The sequence below is a fragment of the Eurypyga helias genome, unplaced genomic scaffold, assembly GCF_000690775.1.
Source record: "Eurypyga helias isolate BGI_N326 unplaced genomic scaffold, ASM69077v1 scaffold17846, whole genome shotgun sequence".
Lineage (NCBI taxonomy): Eukaryota > Metazoa > Chordata > Aves > Eurypygiformes > Eurypygidae > Eurypyga > Eurypyga helias.
This window is the reverse complement of record NW_010257404.1, coordinates 1-18,932: the sequence shown is the minus strand read 5'-3', so window position 1 is coordinate 18,932 and position 18,932 is coordinate 1. Positions and strand designations below refer to the sequence as shown.

Genomic DNA, 18,932 nt, shown 5'->3' with positions numbered 1-18,932 from the left:
GGGTCAGCAAGGCAGGAGGACGCTTCCTCAGGTGCTCTCTCCTGGGAGGAAACATGTTCTTCCCATGTTGGTTTTCTTCCGTGTTTCCCTCAGAAATGCTCCAGGCACCCCCTGACCGCCTTTGCCAGGCATCTCTTTCTCCACTGGATAAACACTGCTGGTTGTTTTTTCATTTCTTGCTGGCTGAAGCCTTGCTTTGCTGCAGGCAGCCTGTCCGAAACAGATCGGGGTGGGTTTGTGCTCTCCCAACACGCTCTCCTGCAGAAGACTCGGGATGTTTAGATCTCGTGAGGGTTGGCGGTCTGCAGGGAACCGCAGTCTGGTGTAAAGTGATAGTCCTTGAGTGTTCAAGTAGGAGCTGGGTTCTGTAAACCTCCTATGGTACTGGTTTGGAAGATTTGTTGCCTAGCAAATTCTGTTTATGTACTTTTTAACAGGAAAACTCAGGGATATGAGAGACACTTATTTCTGTGTTTCTTCCTGAATAACATGACCTTTAAAAGAATCTCTAACCTCACTTGACGGATGCTCTTATGAAGGGAGCTGTGACTGGGACTAAGTTATACCCGTATTTTGCATGACAGCGACTCAGTGGAGATCTGACCCTGTTTAAATGACCGAGCAGACTAGCAGGAGGAACAAAAGATCTGTCTGCTTATATGTCTTTAAGGCTTGGAGCAGTATGAAAAGGTGCTACAACAGTCTTGCCATCACAACAATGAGGAACCAGTTTACCCTAGCAAAATGCAGCTGCTTCTGGACAGTAGCATTTCTAATAACATCATTCAACACTTCAGGATGAAAAACAGAGTTGAAATATCTAGAGAAATACCTTGGCTAAACCCGTAAGGAAATACCGGTGTGCAGCATGCGCACAGCGCAGTTGAAGTACATCAGTCTGTTTTGATAGTGGAAGCTCTTATAATCCTGTGAAATAATCTTTAAATCCTGGAAAATGTTCAAGAACATAAGTATTACTTTCCCTTTGAAGTGCAATTTGAGTATTGTTTGACGGATTTCAGCATTGACTGCTGTCTATTTTGTATTTCATTAGGTGCTATTAGAATCCCAACTGTTTCCCTATCTCCAGAGGACTTGAACACAACTGCCATGGCAGAATTTGGGAAGTACATTCAGGAAGGTACTAAACTTTAACTCTTAGCAATCTCCACTGCTCAGGTTTATTTTCGCAGACAGATTGAAGAGAGTATGTACAGTTCTTGAATATAATGGAACAGAGTTTTACTTCATTTCTTCTCAAAGGACCGGCGAGAATGGCATGCGTAGGTCACCCTGCACAGTGTACTTGGGTGCAGCAAGGGCCAAAGCTAGAACGGGGAAGGTTCAAATGGCTTTTTGCAATGGTGATTTTTGGTCTTTGAGATGGTTAAATGACCTTGCCGTTAAGAAAAACAAAAGGACTACCCCTATCTCAGCCTGCTCAAAAAAAAAAAAAAAGAGGAGGACTAGCCCTATCTCAGCCTGCTGTTTGGCATTTCTGTCATTGCTGCCTGCAAAAGAGTGGCCAATGGTTCCTGGTTTTGCTTAGGAAAGTCAGATGCAAAGTGAGATGGATTGGTAAAAGTGCGAGAGCAAAACTGCACATCTGCTTCTTGAAGCAAATTTGCTGTGGTCAGTCTTATTTACAGTGCTCCCTTTGAGGCTAAAGAGACAGAGTATATAATGATAAAATAGGACTTTTTTGTTAATTTTTCTTTTTCATGTGTGTTTAATCTTTTTCTTAACAGTCTTCCCGGCTGTATTTTCTTCAAAGTTCATTCAACATGAAATTGTTGGGAAATACAGCCATCTCTTTACTGTTGAGGGTTCTAACCCTGAAATGATGCCCTATATGCTGCTTGCACACATGGATGTTGTGCCTGCACCCCCAGAGGGCTGGGATTTCCCTCCTTTCTCAGCTGCAGAGCATGAAGGTTTCATCTATGGACGAGGAACACTGGATAACAAAAACTCTGCCATAGTACGTCGTCTTGGTAATATAATTTCAGTGCGATACACAGCCTGAAACAGGCAGATTGGAGGAGTCTCTTGGAATTACTCAGTTGTCTCTCTTGCCCGTTTTTAAATACAGGATGTTAGTGATAAATTCCTAAGCCCTGCAGGTTTCTCCCAACTTTTCCTAGAGATGGAGTGGAATGGTCTTTTATTACTGAAGAAAACAGAGTTAGAGCTCTTAGAAGATACAGAAAAACATATTCACAGATGCAGATGCATTTGGTTAAATGCCATATGTAAATTTTATGTCAAACGCTGTATTTGAACTCAGGGGTAGACTTTATACGTTTTCCCAGCTGTCATATGGGCATTCAAAGCCAAACCTGGCCCAGTAGAAGGGCTTGGGTTTCAAAATAAACAATGTTTATTTAATATTATAGTTAAATAACCTTGTGTCTTTTATTATCTAGTCAGTGGCAGAGCAACGAGCTGTTGTACTAAGTACATTTGGGAGGAATAAAGTACAAAAAAGATTGCTCTGTGGATTTCTCATTTGGGAAAAGATCGATGGAAGAATTAATAAGGAAATACTCCTTTGTGACTTACCTAGATTAATTCTGTGACAGCCCTGTACTAAAATTTAAACAGATGCTTAGCAGACGGGTGTCAGAGATGCTGTGGCTGCTTACTGCGGCATAGGCCATACTCCTGGAAAGTTTCTTCAGGTTGTTTGGTCATCGGTTTCAAAGCCTTGCAGCTTAGGACTTTGTTTTGGCACTTCTTTCTACTGTGAACTGCACAAGTAACTCCACAAATGGACAATAAAAATCAACTGTTTCAGTGAACATGGCAAAAATGAGTGTTGAGGAGGTAGAGGTGATACAATTTCTGCTGAAATGTAAAGAAATCAGATGAATGATGAGGTGGAATAATATAGCAAATGGTAGATTTCGTTTCTCGTTCCTCAGTTGAGTTTCTTGTTCTTCTGATTCTGTCTTCTTAGCACTTCTTGTATAAAATATCTTGCTCATTAAAATAAGTGGATTGGGTAGCTCAGTTCAGAGCCAAACGGTGTGTAGGACATGCAGTTTAAAGAAGTGTCGAACTCTTTGGATAATTAAAACTCCATCGTGCTCCCTGTGCTGTTTGGCACCAGCTTCATCAATAGCAGGAACAAGCCTGCACTGTACTTTTGTCTATGAACACCAACACTTGCACGCTAAATCTTACCTGTTATCGATCAAGGTGCGTTTTCCAGATAATGGGAATAGCATCAGTAGGAGCTGTAGAAATCAAAGCTCAACTGTGGACCGTGTCCTGAAGGGCTGTGAATGCATCTTTTATGTTTATTCTCCTTACCAACACTCCAGAATGGTACAATACCTTCTGCTTTTTCTTCCGCAGGGTATTCTGCAAGCTCTAGAGTTTTTGCTGAGAAGGAATTACAGACCCCACAGATCTTTCTATGTTGGCATTGGACACGATGAAGAGGTATTTTCTTTCATGTCATCAAAACAACTAGTTGTTTGCACTGTTCATGTATGTAACAAGGCTTCATTTTTAAACATTGTTTGGCTAGAAAGTCTTTCCTGTTTTTCTTGGTTATGTGGGTAGGTACTGTGTCAGGCACGTGGTCATAGTTATATATTGATTTTTTGGCTTTAAGTGACATTGCCAAAGGGTTTGGTGTGATGAGCAAAGAGAAAAGAACACAGCAGAGTGTTATTTCAAATTCTTTTCTGCATGGAATGTGCAGAAGGAGTGCCATTTTGCAGTATAGAGAGTACATGAAAAGCTGGCTTAAGATTTACTCATCATCCAAATGGTGAGTAAACTGTGCAGGGAGACCGATGAGGTGGTTTTGTTTATTCATTTTCAAAATAGAAAGACAATTGTTAATAGCCGAAATGAATACCTCTTTAAAATAGCTAATTAATCTGTGGAGCTTATAGCTCTGAGGTATCATTGTGTCCAAGAAGTAGTAGGATTCAAAGCAGCATTCAGTGACTCGTGAATGAGCACGTTCCTCGGTGTGGATATGAATTCATCAGCTCCCAGGCCATTAACAGTCTCCAATGAACTTTGCTAGGAAGAGTCTTTGACAGCTTGCACAAGAGCTGTTCATTAGGAGATTCCTTGCATTCTTTGCATCGCAGCATTGGTCACTGCCAACAGCAAGGTGCTTTCCGGTACTATTCCCAGTGGTGTGGCTTAATCTGACCAGTTCCTCTGCCTGGGTTCTCACAGGTGTTTGGTCAGAAGGGAGCAATGAAGATTGCAGCTCTGCTGGAAGCTAGAGGAGTGAAACTGTCTTTCTTGCTAGATGAGGGAAGTGCAGTACTAGATGGCATCATTGCCGGAGTGGAGAAGCCAGTAGCTCTGTAAGTAAGAGAACACAGTTGACCAGGATGGAATTGATCCATTTTCAATAATTAATTTGTGACGAATGACCTTGTTAATGTCCATCAAATACATTTTCAAGGCATGCAGCAGTGTTGGCATTGCTAATGCTACAGCAGTGCCACAGAGTGCAAGCACAGGGCCTTCAGTGTTTGCTTGCTGTCTGTCACAGCTGTGCTGACAAAAGCAGAATGTTCCGCTTAGTGCAAGCGTGTTAATTGTATGCTGTAGAGGCTGCTCGCTGGAGAAGCAGCCAAGATGTAAGTCCTCCAAACACTGAGATTGCTTTAAGGATTTGTTGCTGCTGCTGCTTTGGTGTTATGTTTTATGATGCTGAAAACAGAGTAGTTCTTTTACCTATAGTCTCTGCATGTGTGTTTGGAGTTGCATTAATCATTTATTTATTTATCTGTCATTGACCAGAATTGCTGTCACAGAAAAGGGTTCAATAACACTGAACTTCACTGTAGAAAAAGAGCCAGGACACTCATCCTTTCCTCCTAAGGAGACAAGTATTGGCATTCTTGCAGCAGCGATGTCCAGGTGAGAGCTTCTCTGTCATCTGACATCTCAGACAAGTCAAGCAGGCTCCTGAGCCACTGATACATGACGTTTTTCAGTACTTGTATTCAGAGTATTTTACAAATTCCCTGTATATATTTGAAATTGAAGTCCATGGCTCACTTTGAAGGGCAGAAACCCAATCCCCAGCAAAGGGACAATTGCCAAACTTCTGGAGTGTCTTTTCACTTCAGCTCTTCCCAGTGTCACTTGGTTCCTTAGAACCAAGACAATGGGTACGTCATGATGTCTGTCAGAATTTCCTCTGTAGCGGTAAGAGGTTGCTTTGTTTGGGTTGCAGAATTTCTCTGGAATTCTATCCTTGCATATACGTGCTACCTCTAGCTGGTAATTATCCAAGTCAATGAACATGGTGTAAAGCCAGGATGTGAATGGGTAAATCATCTCATGATGTGTCTGTAGACAGCAGGTTGGCTAATAAATTCTTAGTATATACAGATATGATGCAATTTGGTGTGAGACTTTATTTCCATGTATTCTTTAGAAGAGTCAGACTGCTGGATTCTTTCAGCTCTTCTTGAAAGAAAATCTTTGCAAGGGACTGGAATGCCCAGAAATCAGTCGTGGAGATTTCCTTACCAGGAGAGGAAAGTGTGATTGCGTCTCAAACACATGGATACAGTTGTGAAATCAAATTCCTGTCAACCTTCTGGAGCAATAACAGCCAGAGGTTTTCTTAAATTTCAAACGTTGATGTGCTTTGTTGTAGACTGGAGCAGAATCCCTTGCGTAACCTGTTTGGTCATGGGCCAGAACTCTTGACTATGGAGCACCTTGCACCAGAGGTGAGGAAAGAACTGTAATTTCATTCTCAGGTTTTCATATTAAGAAGCAAAGAGCAGCTCAGCATATGAATTTAGAGCACAGTTACAGAGTTGAAGGAGGCTTAAGCTGACCTTTCTCCCAGAGAATTGTTTCTGCTGGGATTATTTCAGCCGTAGCCACATGACCACACTGTCTTCTTGAAAACTAGAAATTTCTGATCTGTGGTTTTGTTTCTTCTGCTTAGTTCAGTTTTCCTCTCAATCTGATCATGAGCAATCTGTGGCTGTTTTCACCTATTGTCAGCAGGTAAGAAAATAGTCCTCCATGAATGTTCTCAGCCTCTCACCCTTAAAAGATGAAGCCATTTCCAGTCTTCCCAGGAAATGTGCTATACCATTCCATAGTTTAGACGGTGTCAGTGGTTTACTGTTAATACCCCAGTTTGTTAATTGAATAGGCCATCATTCAGCTTATTGCTTATGTAATTGTGGTGCTTATGTTTTAGCGATATTAAATTTCTTTGAAACATGGGGGTTTTTTTTCTTTCTTGTAAGAGTTCTTGCCTGGAAACCTTCCACCAACGCCATGATTCGAACTACGACAGCAGTCACGATGTTTAACGCAGGAATCAAGGTAGTGTCGGTTGGATTTTTCCCCATGTAATAATGACGAGAAAATGAGGACGTTTGGTTTCCGTGTATGTGTATCCAGTTATAAGATCAGTACCGGCCCTGGTCTTAGACCCTGTGCGCTGTCACCCCCGGTCTCTGTTTTACTTTACACGTGGCTTGGATTTAGCTACTCTTGAAAATTACTTCTTTGGGGAGTGCCTGATCTCACACAGAAAGATCTCTGTAAGCTACTGTTAAGGTTGTTTATGTTTTAGGATGGACAAGAAGAGCGTTCTCTGTGTGCTCATACGCTGTAACGATGACAGTGTTTGAAACTACGGCATAGTCGTAAACACTTGGGGTCTGTGTTTGTGACCACGGGTCTGGCATTTACCTTCATTCGAGTAGGGTTAGTGTGCACCTTGGACTGTGAGATAACAGGTTCTGGCTCATGCAGTCAGATCTTGCCCTGATAAGGAGGTGTAGCTATCCAAAAATACTGTTGCCCTGGAAAATAAACAGGCTGTTTGGCGTGTCCCTGAAAAAATGCGTTACTGAAAAGCATCACTGGACAAGAAAGCAAGATACAGTGGCTGAACAGCGACACAGAGTGGCCATGAGAGAAGGGACACCCTGGTTTCTTGGGGTTTTTCTAACGATTATACCTTTTTTTGTTTAACAAAATTATAAATTCTCATTCTGTAGAAGAGTTATGTGTCTTCAGCAACATCATTTATGAAGTGACTTACATGTCTCCTATTTGGGAAAAAGTACTACGGCAGTTGGGGGAAAATACTGCTTTAAAAAGCCAACATAGACTCTCAGAATTTCTCAATATAAAGTTTCTGAAGGGAGAGGGCTTACCTCAAGACGAAATATTCTATACAACAGCTAACTTCAGTTTTGTTGAACCGATGAATATCTCTCTCTGTGGCTATCTGCATCATCAATGAGATTTACAGTGTTTTAACACAACAGTATGGAAAGATCACGCTCAGTGTTAGCGGAAACAGGGTTGAAGTGTTAGCCTGAGGCCTGGAGTTGTTTGAGCAGTTTCTCAGTTTGCAGTTGGCATTTTAATCTGGTTTTTAACTTCCTTTTACGTTTTGGTCCTTTCTTTTTTTTTTTCCCCCTAGATAAATGTCATCCCTTCTTCTGCGAAAGCAACCGTGAACTTCCGAATCCACTCGGCAGAGAAGGCCCTGGAGGTACTTGCTGTGCCCCCAGCTGCGGGCTGCTCTCCGTCCCTTTCTGAGCAGAGTGGCCCTTGGCCATTTGTCCCTCCCGATACTCATACAAGCAGTGGAAGGGGAAGATTTGGGAATTGCTCCTTTATGGAGGCTGTCAGAGACACAGCTTATCTGCTGTCTTTTCTCCTTTGAGATGGATTGCAAAGTGCATTGTTTACTACAGCTTCTGACTGTGGAGCAGAGCAAGGGCAGGCCAGATTTGGAAGCGTGCCTTGCAGCTGTATGGAGCAGATTTCAGAAGCCTTTTTGTGCCAAAGAACACGTGGATCATATGTGATTATGGAATGCAAGCGTTGAGGTTTGTGACCTGTGACAACATGGGCATCTTGCACAGGTCAGGAGATGGGACGCTTTGAAACATTGTCAGCAATACCTTCCCTTCCCAAACCTTTGCTGAAAGTTGTCTTCATGGAAGCTTTGGCTGGATTATTTACTTGGATGGCCCAGTTACCAAGTAGCAGGTTCACCACGTGCCTTTCAGGAGTGAAACAGCTCAGGAACCTTGAGATAGAGATGTGCATCTGGTTGCAGTAGGCAGGGAGTGGAAAAACCCTGACGTAGCAGCCATGCACTGAGTAAGAGGGAGAGAGGCTGCCACAGAGTTTCGGTCCTAACTCTGCGTCTGTGTTTGCAGCCGCAACTGGCAGTTCACGAGCAAACGTTTTCGGGGAAGTGGAACATTTGCTGACATCTAGAAGGGATTTGCTCTTGTTTCTTTTGCTTATTTAATCACTCTGTTTTGCCCGTAGGTGCTAGAGACCGTTAGAAACACTGTTGCTGATGACAGAGTGAAGATTGATGTAGTAGAGGCCTTTGACCCGCTCCCCATCAGTCCGTGGGATGACCAGACGTTTGGGGTCCATATTTTCCAAAGAACCATTCTGGATACTTTCCCAGATGTGGACAGTGTAGTCCCAGGTAACAGCAAGCACATGACGATTATTGTTTCCTCTCCAGCTTCCGCCCTGCTTTTCTCTCTCCCATCCCCCACTGTTGACTTGTTTCCATTTTCTGTGCATTTCTCCAACCCAGCTGTTAACTGCTGGAAACAGCTGGGTTTTCCTCTTTTTATTCAGTTCCCTCTTTATCTTTCAAGAGTTTTGATGTTGGTTTTTTAGTAGTGGAAGTAAAAAAGTAAACAGGAAACCAACAGGAACAATGAGCCTTGAATTCCACACTCTGCACATACAAAGGAATCTCTTCAGGGAAGAAAGGAATTGTGCGGGAGAGGAGGAGGTCTTGCTTTAGCTCTTCTTTTATTGTTTTCATAGCTGGTGACGCCATTCCTGCTTTTCTGTGTTGTTCCTTATGATCCCAGCTCGTGCAGCTCCTTCCTAGTTCTGTCCTGTTTGTTGGGATGGACTCCAGTTTGAAGCTTAAACTCTTGTGGAGGCTGAGTGTCACGGCTGTTCTTGGAATGACTGAACTGGATGTCCAGTTCCTCCTGTTCATGAAGGAATGAATGTTCTTGCACCAGGACGGACCAATAAACTGCTTCCAGTGATTTAGCTTGTGGTGTAGCGGGGGGTCACACAGAGCTGTTATCAGCTGCCTTTCCTTTCTCCTGGGAAAAGCATGGGTCATTAAATTGCTGCTCTCGTGCAAAGTAAACCCGACGTTTGTTTTCCAGGCACGTGTATTGGAAACACAGACAGCAGGCACTTCACTAACGTCACAAATGCCATTTATCGATTTAACCCTCTGCTCTTGAAATCAGATGATCTTCCCAGGTACCGTATTCTGCCTGCATATGGGCAGCTGCGGGGGGTGGGGGCTGCTGAAAGAGAAAATCGATACGCGTTAGGCAGAAGGAAACCCAACCTTGTGTACCTTGGCGCGGTGGTGGTGTTGCCTCACATTTCTGTTAGGCCACCCATTTCCTGCCGATTTGGGTGCTGCACAAATAGGGGGTGGTGATTACAGTGGGAGAGTGTTAGCCCTTACTCTTCTTGATTTCCAGGCTCCATTTAGGCATCCCACTCAGTAGCACAGCAACACTGTCATGCCGACTGCATCCTATATATAGTGCAGTAGTGTGAAGGGTATGGCTCTGGTAGTTGACCATGTTTAAGAGATTTATCCCTCAAACACTCCAAGGTGCAGAGCTGGGCACCCAGCACCAGAGCTAGGCACTCCAAGGTGCAGAGCTGGACACCCCAGAACAGGGTTGGACACCCAGCACCAGGGATGGGCACCCCAGGGTGCTGGCACAGCACCTCAGGGCCAGACACCCATCTGTGCAGTGCTGGTGGGCCATGGAGCTGAGGGAGTGAAGCACCGCCCTCCTGTTCCAGGCAGTTTCCCTGTTTATTTTCTGCCCTGTTAGATTCCGGCCGGCAGGACGGGACCTATAAATATACATATGTTTGAGCACGTGCCACTCTGAATTTGTTTGCTCCTTTAAGTGGGAAGTTTGGTTTCCTGGGGTAAAGTGATAACAAAGATCATCATGCGAGGGATTGTTTGTTTATTCAGCATGTAATAGATTTGGCATTTTATCTACAAAATGTTACTGTATTTGAGGTGTGGATGATACCGGGGTGGAGAGGACAGTGACACAAATGGCCCAGAAATGGGCAGAGAGCTGAAATGCGTGTTTTTCTTGTCCACATACGCCATAGACTTAGTAGTTTTGCTTTGAGCCTTAGGTTCAGTCAGTTTGGTCGGCCTGAGAAACAGACGTGGTAGTGGCAGTGCAGTATTGGGTGTGTGTCGCTGTGTTCTTGCGTTATGCGTCGCTTAGTGAAGCAAACGGGCGAGTAGGGTGCTGGCTGCATGCAGGCGGGTCAGAAATGCACTCTGGGATGACAGACATTCTTCTCTTTCTACCAGGATCCATGGGTTGAACGAGAGAATCTCAATAGAGAATTACGAGAAACAGGTGGAGTTCCTCTTTCAGCTGATTAAGAACTGTGACCTTGACGAGCTTCCGGAGCCTCACGCAAACTCCCACGAGCTGTGAGAAACACACCTGAGAAGACCAGCTCCTGAGGTGGACTCTGGGGTTGGCAGGGGCCTGGCCCGTGGGGTGCAGTTGTGTGTTGAGCTGTGTCCGGAATTTGGGATGTACATCTTGGGGTTTACATGCAGATGGAAAAACTGCTGGTTGCTGCTTGAGGCAAATGTGCAGCTTGGCAGAAAATGATGAGAACCTGGACCAAATGCAAAAAATAACCCGGATTCTATGATTCTGTGATTTATGTTCATCCCTAGTCTGACATGCAGCCATTAATCTGATAGTATTAATTTTTTTCAGTGCTTTCTTTAAGCCTCTGAAGTTGCAGTCAGTTAAAAATCTGAGCTATAATCAGCAGACACTCATCTGTCAGGGAGAGGTGACTCTTCCTATGTGTGCTTTTGACAAATTTTATATGTTCGTTGATTTTTCACAAAGTATGTGTCTGTCAGAAGCTCACGTGAAAGGTTTGTGATGTGTCGGTTTCATGGAATTTTTGTGGCACTGTTGCTCGGGATGGGCTGCTTCCCCAGGGGATGATGCTCTCAACCAGCCTGGGTGTTAACTCGGTACGGCTAAGTACTCCCATGCACTGATTTCTGACTGGATTAAAACACTGAGCTCCAGAAGTTCTAACTGTGTTGCTTTAACTGATGTTGCCCTGATCTCAGAGGTGCATAAAACTTTTCTTCCTTGCTTTTCAGTGACTTTTTTCCCTCCTCTCTCTCTCTTCGGGAGGGCCCAGGGCATGTTGTGCAGCTGGGTATGAGAATAAGGAATTGCAGCTTTAAATAAGAAAATAAATCGGTGTTGTCTGCTCATACACATTCTCTTTTTGCTGAATCGCTTTCTGCAGTGTATGTTTCTCTCTTGTTCCTCCAAGAACTTGACTGTGAAAGACGGTGAAGGCCTTCGGTTTCTTCCAGTTGGGTGGGAGCAGTCTTTGTTCCTTCGTTGCCTGTGCAAGCAGTTTTCGCTTCACTGCGGCGCTTCCGTTGACTCAGCCCCGTGGGGATCCTAGTGTGGACAGGCCGTTGACGTTAGCACTTCTTGCACTAGCATGCCTGTCTCTGTTGTTTGCACTAAAGCGTTACTTTGGCCTTGATAGTCTCGTTAGTTGGGCTTACCGTTATGAATTAAAGAATTAAGAACCAGAAGTCAACCAGAGTGGGATGAAAACTGCTTTGTTGCACCGATTGGCACACTCTGTGCTGCAGTAGTGCCACTCCTCCTGCTGCGCTGGCGCGGAGATGTGTCTCTCTCAGAACCTGAATTATACACTGGGATGGGTGGGTGGTTGTTTTGCTCTAAATTCGTGTTGTGAAGTGTACTGGAATATATGGGAAATACCCTGAAAAACTGGGATGGAACTGTGATTTCTATTCTTTCCGTTCACCGTTCTCTATTTATTTGCAGCCTGATCTTACCAGTATGGCCAAGAGGCTAAAATTGTATCAGTCTACTAAATAACTGAAACCAGATTGGCATTTTCATCCAATAAAACAAGGAACGCAGAGTCTTTTTGGATTACTGTTTAGTCTTTTTTTGTAACCATACAATGCAGTGAAATTTCCACACCTGACTCTACACTAGAGCAAGTTTCCATCAAAACAACTCCACATATTTTCCTACTTTAATCCTTTCACCCTCCCTGTGGTCCCCTTTCTACACAAAACTAGCTAACTGTTTAGGCATTGTTGGGTAGTAAATAGCTGGGATCTCTTACGGTTTATTGTGTTTTGTCTGTGTGCCCCGTCATGAATTTGTTCAGCCGCATGCCTGTGGCTCTTTTGTGAAGGTGCCATTCCTCTTGCAAACGCCCGTTGCAGACAGAGCAGAAGTGATGCGTCAGGGTGCAGCACAGAATAAAGTAATGTCCCCGGGAGCGGGAGGTGGAGGAAACCTTTGGGGTGTTGTTCTCTGTCAGGTCTCTCTAAAGACAACCGAGCCTTCGCTTTGGCTGCGGCAGTATGGGGTCGGTGCTGTTTAACGTCCTCGTTGATGACCCAGGTGATGGGATGGTGCATCCTCGGCAGGTTTGGAGGTGATGTGGAACTGGGAGGAATGGTTGACTCACCTGGTGATTGTGCTGCTGCTCAGAGGGAGTTTGTCAAGGCTGGAGAGGTGGGAAAACAGGACTGTCATGGAGTTGAGCTGAGGGAAATGCAAAGTCCTGCACCTGGGAAGGGACAACCTCATAGTGGGGACTGGCTGGCTGGAAAGCAGCTTCGTAGGGAAGGATATGGTTGAATATGAGCCAGTCATGTGCTCTGGAGCCAAAGGAGGCTGAGAGCATTCTGGGAATAACAATTGGACAATATCCTGAGGTCCCTTCAAATCTCAGCCATTCCGTGGTTCTGTTGTAGGGCACAGGTGCTGCACATCCTGACTCGGGTCATGCTGTTGTGGGGTGAAGGCTGTGTTGTGGCGCGGAAGGAGGGATTCGGTGCCTGTTGTAATAGCAAGTGGGTCCTAAAGACATAAAGCATCCTTTATAATCTCCTGTCCCCACCCAAAAATCGCTCATAGTTGTTCTTTGTGAGGATTGTTTCCTGAAAGAATGTTCATCTGGAGGTTCATTTTGCTGCTGAAGGAAAAGTGAAGGGCACACAGCGCTGGGAAGGCAGGAGGGTTTTGGCAGGTGATATGCAAATGTGCGCCGTGAGGTTTTGCTAATGCACCTTGTTGCAAAGCCTCATTAAGTGCTGCTCATCAGCCAGCGCTGAAAGCACGCAGTGCCTCTGCCGCCACTAAACTGAAGTGCTTGAAACAGACCTATCTTGCAGGATCTAGGGGTGAAAAAGCACGTTCCCTCTACCCATTTTTCCCAGTCACTTCTGATAGCTGTCTGTGCTTTGCTCCATGCAGCAGCTTTGCCTTTCTCAGGTATTCTCAAGTCTCCTGGTTTTATCATGTTAGCTGCCACGACGTGCTGATCTGGCACGGTTCTGAAGGGTCACTCTGTGATTGGGTATCTGCATGCCTCCTGACAGAACAGCTTGCTCTCCACCCCGCTATACTGATCCCACGAGGTGTTTTCAGAGAATGCCCGAGTGGTCTGTGAAATCTTAGTGTCATCATGTAAATAGGAGCGTAAGGATGATGCGCTGGCCTTTTCTGAGACCGCATGCAACTTTGCATTGTACGAGTAGTTACCTGATAATGCCAAGTGCGTTCTGACAGCACAGAGTAATAGCTCTGTGAGCTGTCCTCTGTTTTTTTGTAATGAGTCACTCTGAGCATGTAGAGCAATTACCTCTGATTCATCAGAGAAGGAAAAGCCTGATTTTCTGCTCTGCAGACACATAACTTGGTGTCAAACGCTGTTTGTATTAGTCTGATTCCAGCATGTTAACACGTTTCTGTATTATATCCATAGCAACTTCCTTTTTCCCCCTGCTTTGCAGCCAACTCCACAAAGATGCCGTTCTTCTGACAGCGCTTACTCCAAGTAGCATGTCTGTAGTTGTCCAGCCCTAGCAGCCTGCTAGCTGGCAGACCAGCTGATTGAGGGTCATGCGGGCCCGCTGCATGACAGAGAAAAGGTCACATTCCACACCTGCATTTTCTAAAGAAAGCTCTGGAGCTGGCCTGAATTTCAAAGGGTTTAGTTTATTTTCAGCCCGAAGTGACCATGGAGAGTTCAGGCACAGAGCTGGAGGAGAACGCAGGAACAAGGTGTTTACGAAGTTGCTTCCTCCAGCCCTGCACTTGACACTTGTGTTCCTGGCTCCTCTTTTGCTGGTATTTCATGGAGCTGGTAAAGCCCTTTTTCTCAAGCAGGTGCTGTGACAGCTTCCCCAGCCAGCTCACCCATGCTGCCAAGTCTTAGCAGTGCTGTAGAGCAAGACATTCACCCTTCCCGCAGAGGGTGGTGAAGCACTGGGACAGGTTGCCCAGAGAAGCTGTGGATGCCCCATCCCTGGGAGTGTCCAAGGCCAGGCTGGATGAGGCCTGAAGCACCCTGGTCTAGTGGAAGGTGTCCCTGCCCATGGCAGGGGGTGGGACTGGGTGTGCTTTGAGGTCCTTTCAACCCAGACCATTCCATCATTCTATGAGTGCGGAGGCTGCTCACTGTCCTTTGCCATTACTGAGAAGCAGTCCTCACTTGTAGCTCAGGCTGTGACCCCTAATCCTGCCCTTCAGTGGTCTCCAGTACTGCCTGCAGCTGCCAGGGTGAACCAACCCTGCACGGACTCTTGCCAGCACATTCATCCTCACCCGCAGCTCCCCTGTAGAGCTTGCCAGCGCACTGCGACTTTCACAGACAGCTTGGGCGTTTTAGTCCCCAAATTGAGGCTCTCCCAATAACCCTTTAAAGGAACCGTGCTGCCATGACCTGTGAGGTCTCTAGCATCGGTAGTTGCATGCCAACATCGCTCCGTGCCCGCAGCAAGGTCTGGGGGCATGCGGAAGTGCCGCCCAGGGAATTGTTTTCCTTAGGCACGGTGAAGGCTGTGTGTCGTCTGAGTTGCCGTGCAGGGGGGCTTGGCTCCGCTTTCTGGTTCCACAGCTTCCCAGGGTAGCAGGGGCGGCAGAGATAAAGAGCTCAGCATGGTGGGGAAGGGAGTGACCTGCTTCACTCAGTGGAGATCGTTCTGGCTGATTTAAGAGCTGTGATGGTGGGCCCCAGAGGAAGCTGCGCTCGGTCCTCGGCAGGAAGGAAAATGACCGCATGGAAGGGTGGTTAATGCAGGGGGTAGGGGACAAAGGGTAAATGCTCGCCGTCACTGACGGATTTACCTACCAGTTGGCTTGCCCAGTAGGTATCAGAAGCAACATGCAGGTCGTGGCATATCCCAGGGGGCTTTTCACGCATCTTTTGGTTTATATTTTTACTTTAACACAATTGTGTGGTTTATTGTAGCACCGTAAATACTTGAATGCTGTGTCTGATCTTGCCCTAGAAAGGCAGCCACATGGAGGAACCTGGCTGCAGTTCAGTTATTTAACTGAGTAACCAAAAAATAACCCTCCTTCTAGATGGTGGCAGTAATCGTCTCCCAAATCTGTGCTGGCTGTGTGCCAGTGCCGAGGCTCTCCACATGCTCCCTGTCCTGTTACCAAAGCTACACCGCGTTGGTTTTGTGTTTTCCCTGTGGTGAGGGTGGTCAGAGGAGGACAGCGGTGGATTGCTGTCACAGGTTGAGACAGTGGCCAGAGTAAGGGATAAAAAGTCCTCCAGCAATCCCATAGGAGAAAACCTGGACCTTTTTTTCCAGATTCCAGCTGTTTTGCCTGTACTGCAGCCACTGCATCTGGTGTGTGCATATCTAAGCTACCTTTCCTAGCTCACCTACTCGTCTGAGGCAATCCCATAGGAGAAAACCTGGACTTTTTTTTCCAGATTCCAGCTGTTTTTCAGCCTGCCTGAGTGTAAGTACTCAGGGTTTAGTAATGGTTATTTGCCCTGAAGCACTTTTACCCTTCCGAGTACACTTGGATTATGAAATGTTGTCACTACAGTACTGCCTAGTTGTACATAGACACCAGAAAAGGATAATCCAGTGTCCTCTTAGGGATTTTGGGAAACGAGAGGGTCTTCATGGAGTAAGAAGTAGGGAGGAGTTAAGATATGATTTTAATTTATTTCTTGTTTTACTCTCTCTGCCGTGACCAGACCAGCAGGCCTGTGGTGTTCGTTGTTTCTTTGGCCTGATTTCTGAATCCAAACGAACTCACAGCTCGTCTCCGGAACGAAGCAGCAACGCGAGGCACGTCCTCAGTCCCTCCATGCCAGGTGTCCCCGCTGTCGCTGGGTCAGCAGCTGCCGACGCAGGAACCGCTGGCCTCGTGGAGCACGGGAAGCAAGGACCTTTCGGCTCCTCTCCGCCACATGCTCTCCTGTGGCAGAAAGCCCTGGGGAGGTGCTGGCCGGTGCTTGTCGCAGCAGACACAGCACGTGGGTGACACGTGAGCCCAGTTGGGAGCGGGAGTCATTTGGACCTTTGGAAAAAGGATGGTGATGGCTTTGTTTGCTTCCAGGCTGGTAAAACGGAACTTCTGTGATCTGCATTTCTTCTCCCAGATCAGGACCGGATAAGGGTCAGCTGCTGACGTTGTTGCCTGCCCTCGTGAACTGCTTTTGCCCTGGACTGACATCCGCAGGGGTAAGTTATTACCCATAACCTATTCAGTCTTTGCATGTGCCCGTTGAGATTCCTGGTGACAAGAAATTAAGAATGAGATTTCCTCGGAATCCTTGGTCTCAGGCAGCTGGGACTCCATTCAGACCAGCGTGAGGGGGTGACAGACAGCTGGAACAGTGAGCAAAGGGTTGGACAGGGCGCTGTCAGCTTCTGCGTTAGATGGGTTTCTGGGTGACTTTGGCCAAACCGCTTCATTTTGACGTATTCTTCTGTGAAAAGGGGAGAATCATCCCACTGTGGCCTCCTGGGCCATTCCTGAGTGCTTGCCTGGAGCGGGGCAGCTCGGTAATGCTACAGTCACGTGGTTGCTGTCAAGCGCAGAGACGCGACATTCCATGATCTCGTGTAGCTCAGTGGTAAACTCTTCCCTTTCCAAGCGTTATGTGGCCTTTGGTACCTGCTGCCCTGCAATTGGAAACCCATTTCCTGCCCTTTCATCCTCTGCCTTTCTGATCTCTGTAGCTGGTGAGGATTTTATCTATTTCTGTTTTCTTGTCTCCGGTGGCTTTTGTCTCCACGCTTCCACTTCCTGAGCGTGCAGCTGGCCGGACTGTTAATCAACAAGGTCACATTTTGGTGCACGTTGTTTTTAGAGGGGTGGGGGAAGAATGGGTGCTCTGGAGGAGATAGGGATTTTCCGAGTCAGGAAGGAAGGATGGAGGTGGAAAGAGAGCTTTACAGGCCAGGTTTATTTGGACAAAGGAAAATAGAGGCTAGGGTTGGAGGCAGGATTTGGAACTCTACTCCCAGCTTGAGCGTGGACTGGGCTGCGGCTTTAGTTCAGACGTCGTCTCTGTCTCACGTTTGCTGTGGTGTCTCCGCCGGTGGTGTCACAGCAAGGGGCACTGAGGATGGGTTACGTGACTGCAGAGGCTCATCACCACTTGAAATAGTGGGGCCAGGCGAGCTGCGTGGTGGCAGTTGGGTACAAAACCATTGTACCAGCGCTTTGCCTGGCAGTTTAACGCAGGGAAAGTAGCACTCGGCTCGCCTGCTCCAGAAACTCGGCTTTCTTGGGAGAGACACGTTTGCAAAGGTTTTGGGGCCTGAGAAAGTTAGAAGACGTTTATCCGAGCTGGTTTTGTGCTGCTTTATAAAATCATAAATATAAAATCCCAAGCACAAGGCCAGGCTGAGCGGAAAATGGCTGGAGAGCAGCCCTGAGGAGAAGGACCTGGGGGTGCTGGGTGTGAGAAGCTGGCCTGGCTGGATGAGGCTTGGAGCAACCTGGTCGAGTGGAAGGTGTCCCTGCCCATGGCAGGGGGGTTGGAACTGGATGATCTTTGAGGTTCTTTCCAACCCAAACCATTCCGTGATGCTGTGATTATATATTCTGCTCTGCTTTGAGTGTGCCACTTTCCTTCCAAAGCAAGGAGAATTTGGGGAAAGGAAGCTCCCTGCGCCAATTTTCAGTATGAGCAGGAAGAAATGGAGTAGCGCAGCCCCCACCTCTAGAGGGGTCTTGATGACAATGGATCTCTTGCTGCCCCTGACCCCGACTACCTCGCTTCCTTATTTTAAGCAATGAAGTCACCAGCTGGAGTCACGCTTGACTCAGTGTCTGGGGGGGGGGATGCAGTTCCTGCACCGCCCTCCCTCTTCCCCTCGCACACGTGCTTGTGTCACAGCGACCGTTATTGGCTCGGGATCTGTCTCCAAGGCATGGAGCTGGGGATCACGTAATCGCTGTGGGTAAGAACTTGCTGTTGACCGTTTCCTGGGAGGAAAGGAAAGGCAGGAAGGGAAAAACAACAGCTGGTCAGAAGTTCCGCTTGTGCAAAAACGGAAAAAAAAAAGGGAATGAAAGGAAAAGGTGAATCAGAAGGGCCGGTTTCATTCACGAATACAGAATTCTAGAGAGGAACGAGGCGCTGAGCTCTGTGGCGGGATTTCTGCTTTTTATGTGCGTATTTGCTGTGGTTTGCCGCAAACAGCTGGAAAGCGAGCGCGTGACGGTATTCCCGGTTTCCTTCGCCAAAGAGCAGGGAATGTTTTGAGTCTGGCCCAGGGGCCCGACAGCCGGCGCGTACCGCTTGGACCGTGTCCGTGCGCCTGGGTCCCCCCATGATAGGCGACGTACCGAAGCCGTGCCTAATTAATTAGCGATAGAGCAGCTCTGTCTGATTAATTAGCGGTAGGGCTGGAGTGATAACCGCCGCCGGGATGCTGTTCCGCAGCCCGTTTAAGCTGACCCAGGTGAGGGGTATGGCTGGGCGTAGCCGCCCCTGCGGAGGGGTCGAACATCGGTCCAGCCGCGTCTGCT

General features: G+C 46.8%; 1 protein-coding gene across 1 annotated transcript; it reads left to right on the top strand.

The window, feature by feature from the left end:
* The first annotated feature begins 1,058 nt into the window (after positions 1-1,058).
* PM20D1 (peptidase M20 domain containing 1) lies at positions 1,059-10,670 on the top strand. The gene is made up of 12 exons (XM_010154006.1): positions 1,059-1,141; positions 1,749-1,981; positions 3,361-3,447; positions 4,204-4,337; positions 4,780-4,899; positions 5,648-5,723; positions 5,948-6,009; positions 6,258-6,336; positions 7,451-7,522; positions 8,314-8,482; positions 9,195-9,294; positions 10,397-10,670. Exons 1-12 carry the CDS (start codon positions 1,111-1,113, stop codon positions 10,524-10,526), a joined length of 1,293 nt encoding a protein of 430 aa, XP_010152308.1. The 5' UTR covers positions 1,059-1,110; the 3' UTR covers positions 10,527-10,670.
* The last annotated feature ends 8,262 nt before the right edge of the window (positions 10,671-18,932 follow it).

Coding starts and splice junctions, on each gene's coding strand:
- PM20D1 (XM_010154006.1), top strand. CDS start 1,111: ATGGCAGAATTTGGGAAGTACATTCAGGAAG. Junction 6,337..7,450: donor TGTTTAACGCAGGAATCAAG/GTAGTGTCGGTT, acceptor TTTTCCCCCTAG/ATAAATGTCATCCCTTCTTC. Junction 7,523..8,313: donor CGGCAGAGAAGGCCCTGGAG/GTACTTGCTGTG, acceptor TTTTGCCCGTAG/GTGCTAGAGACCGTTAGAAA.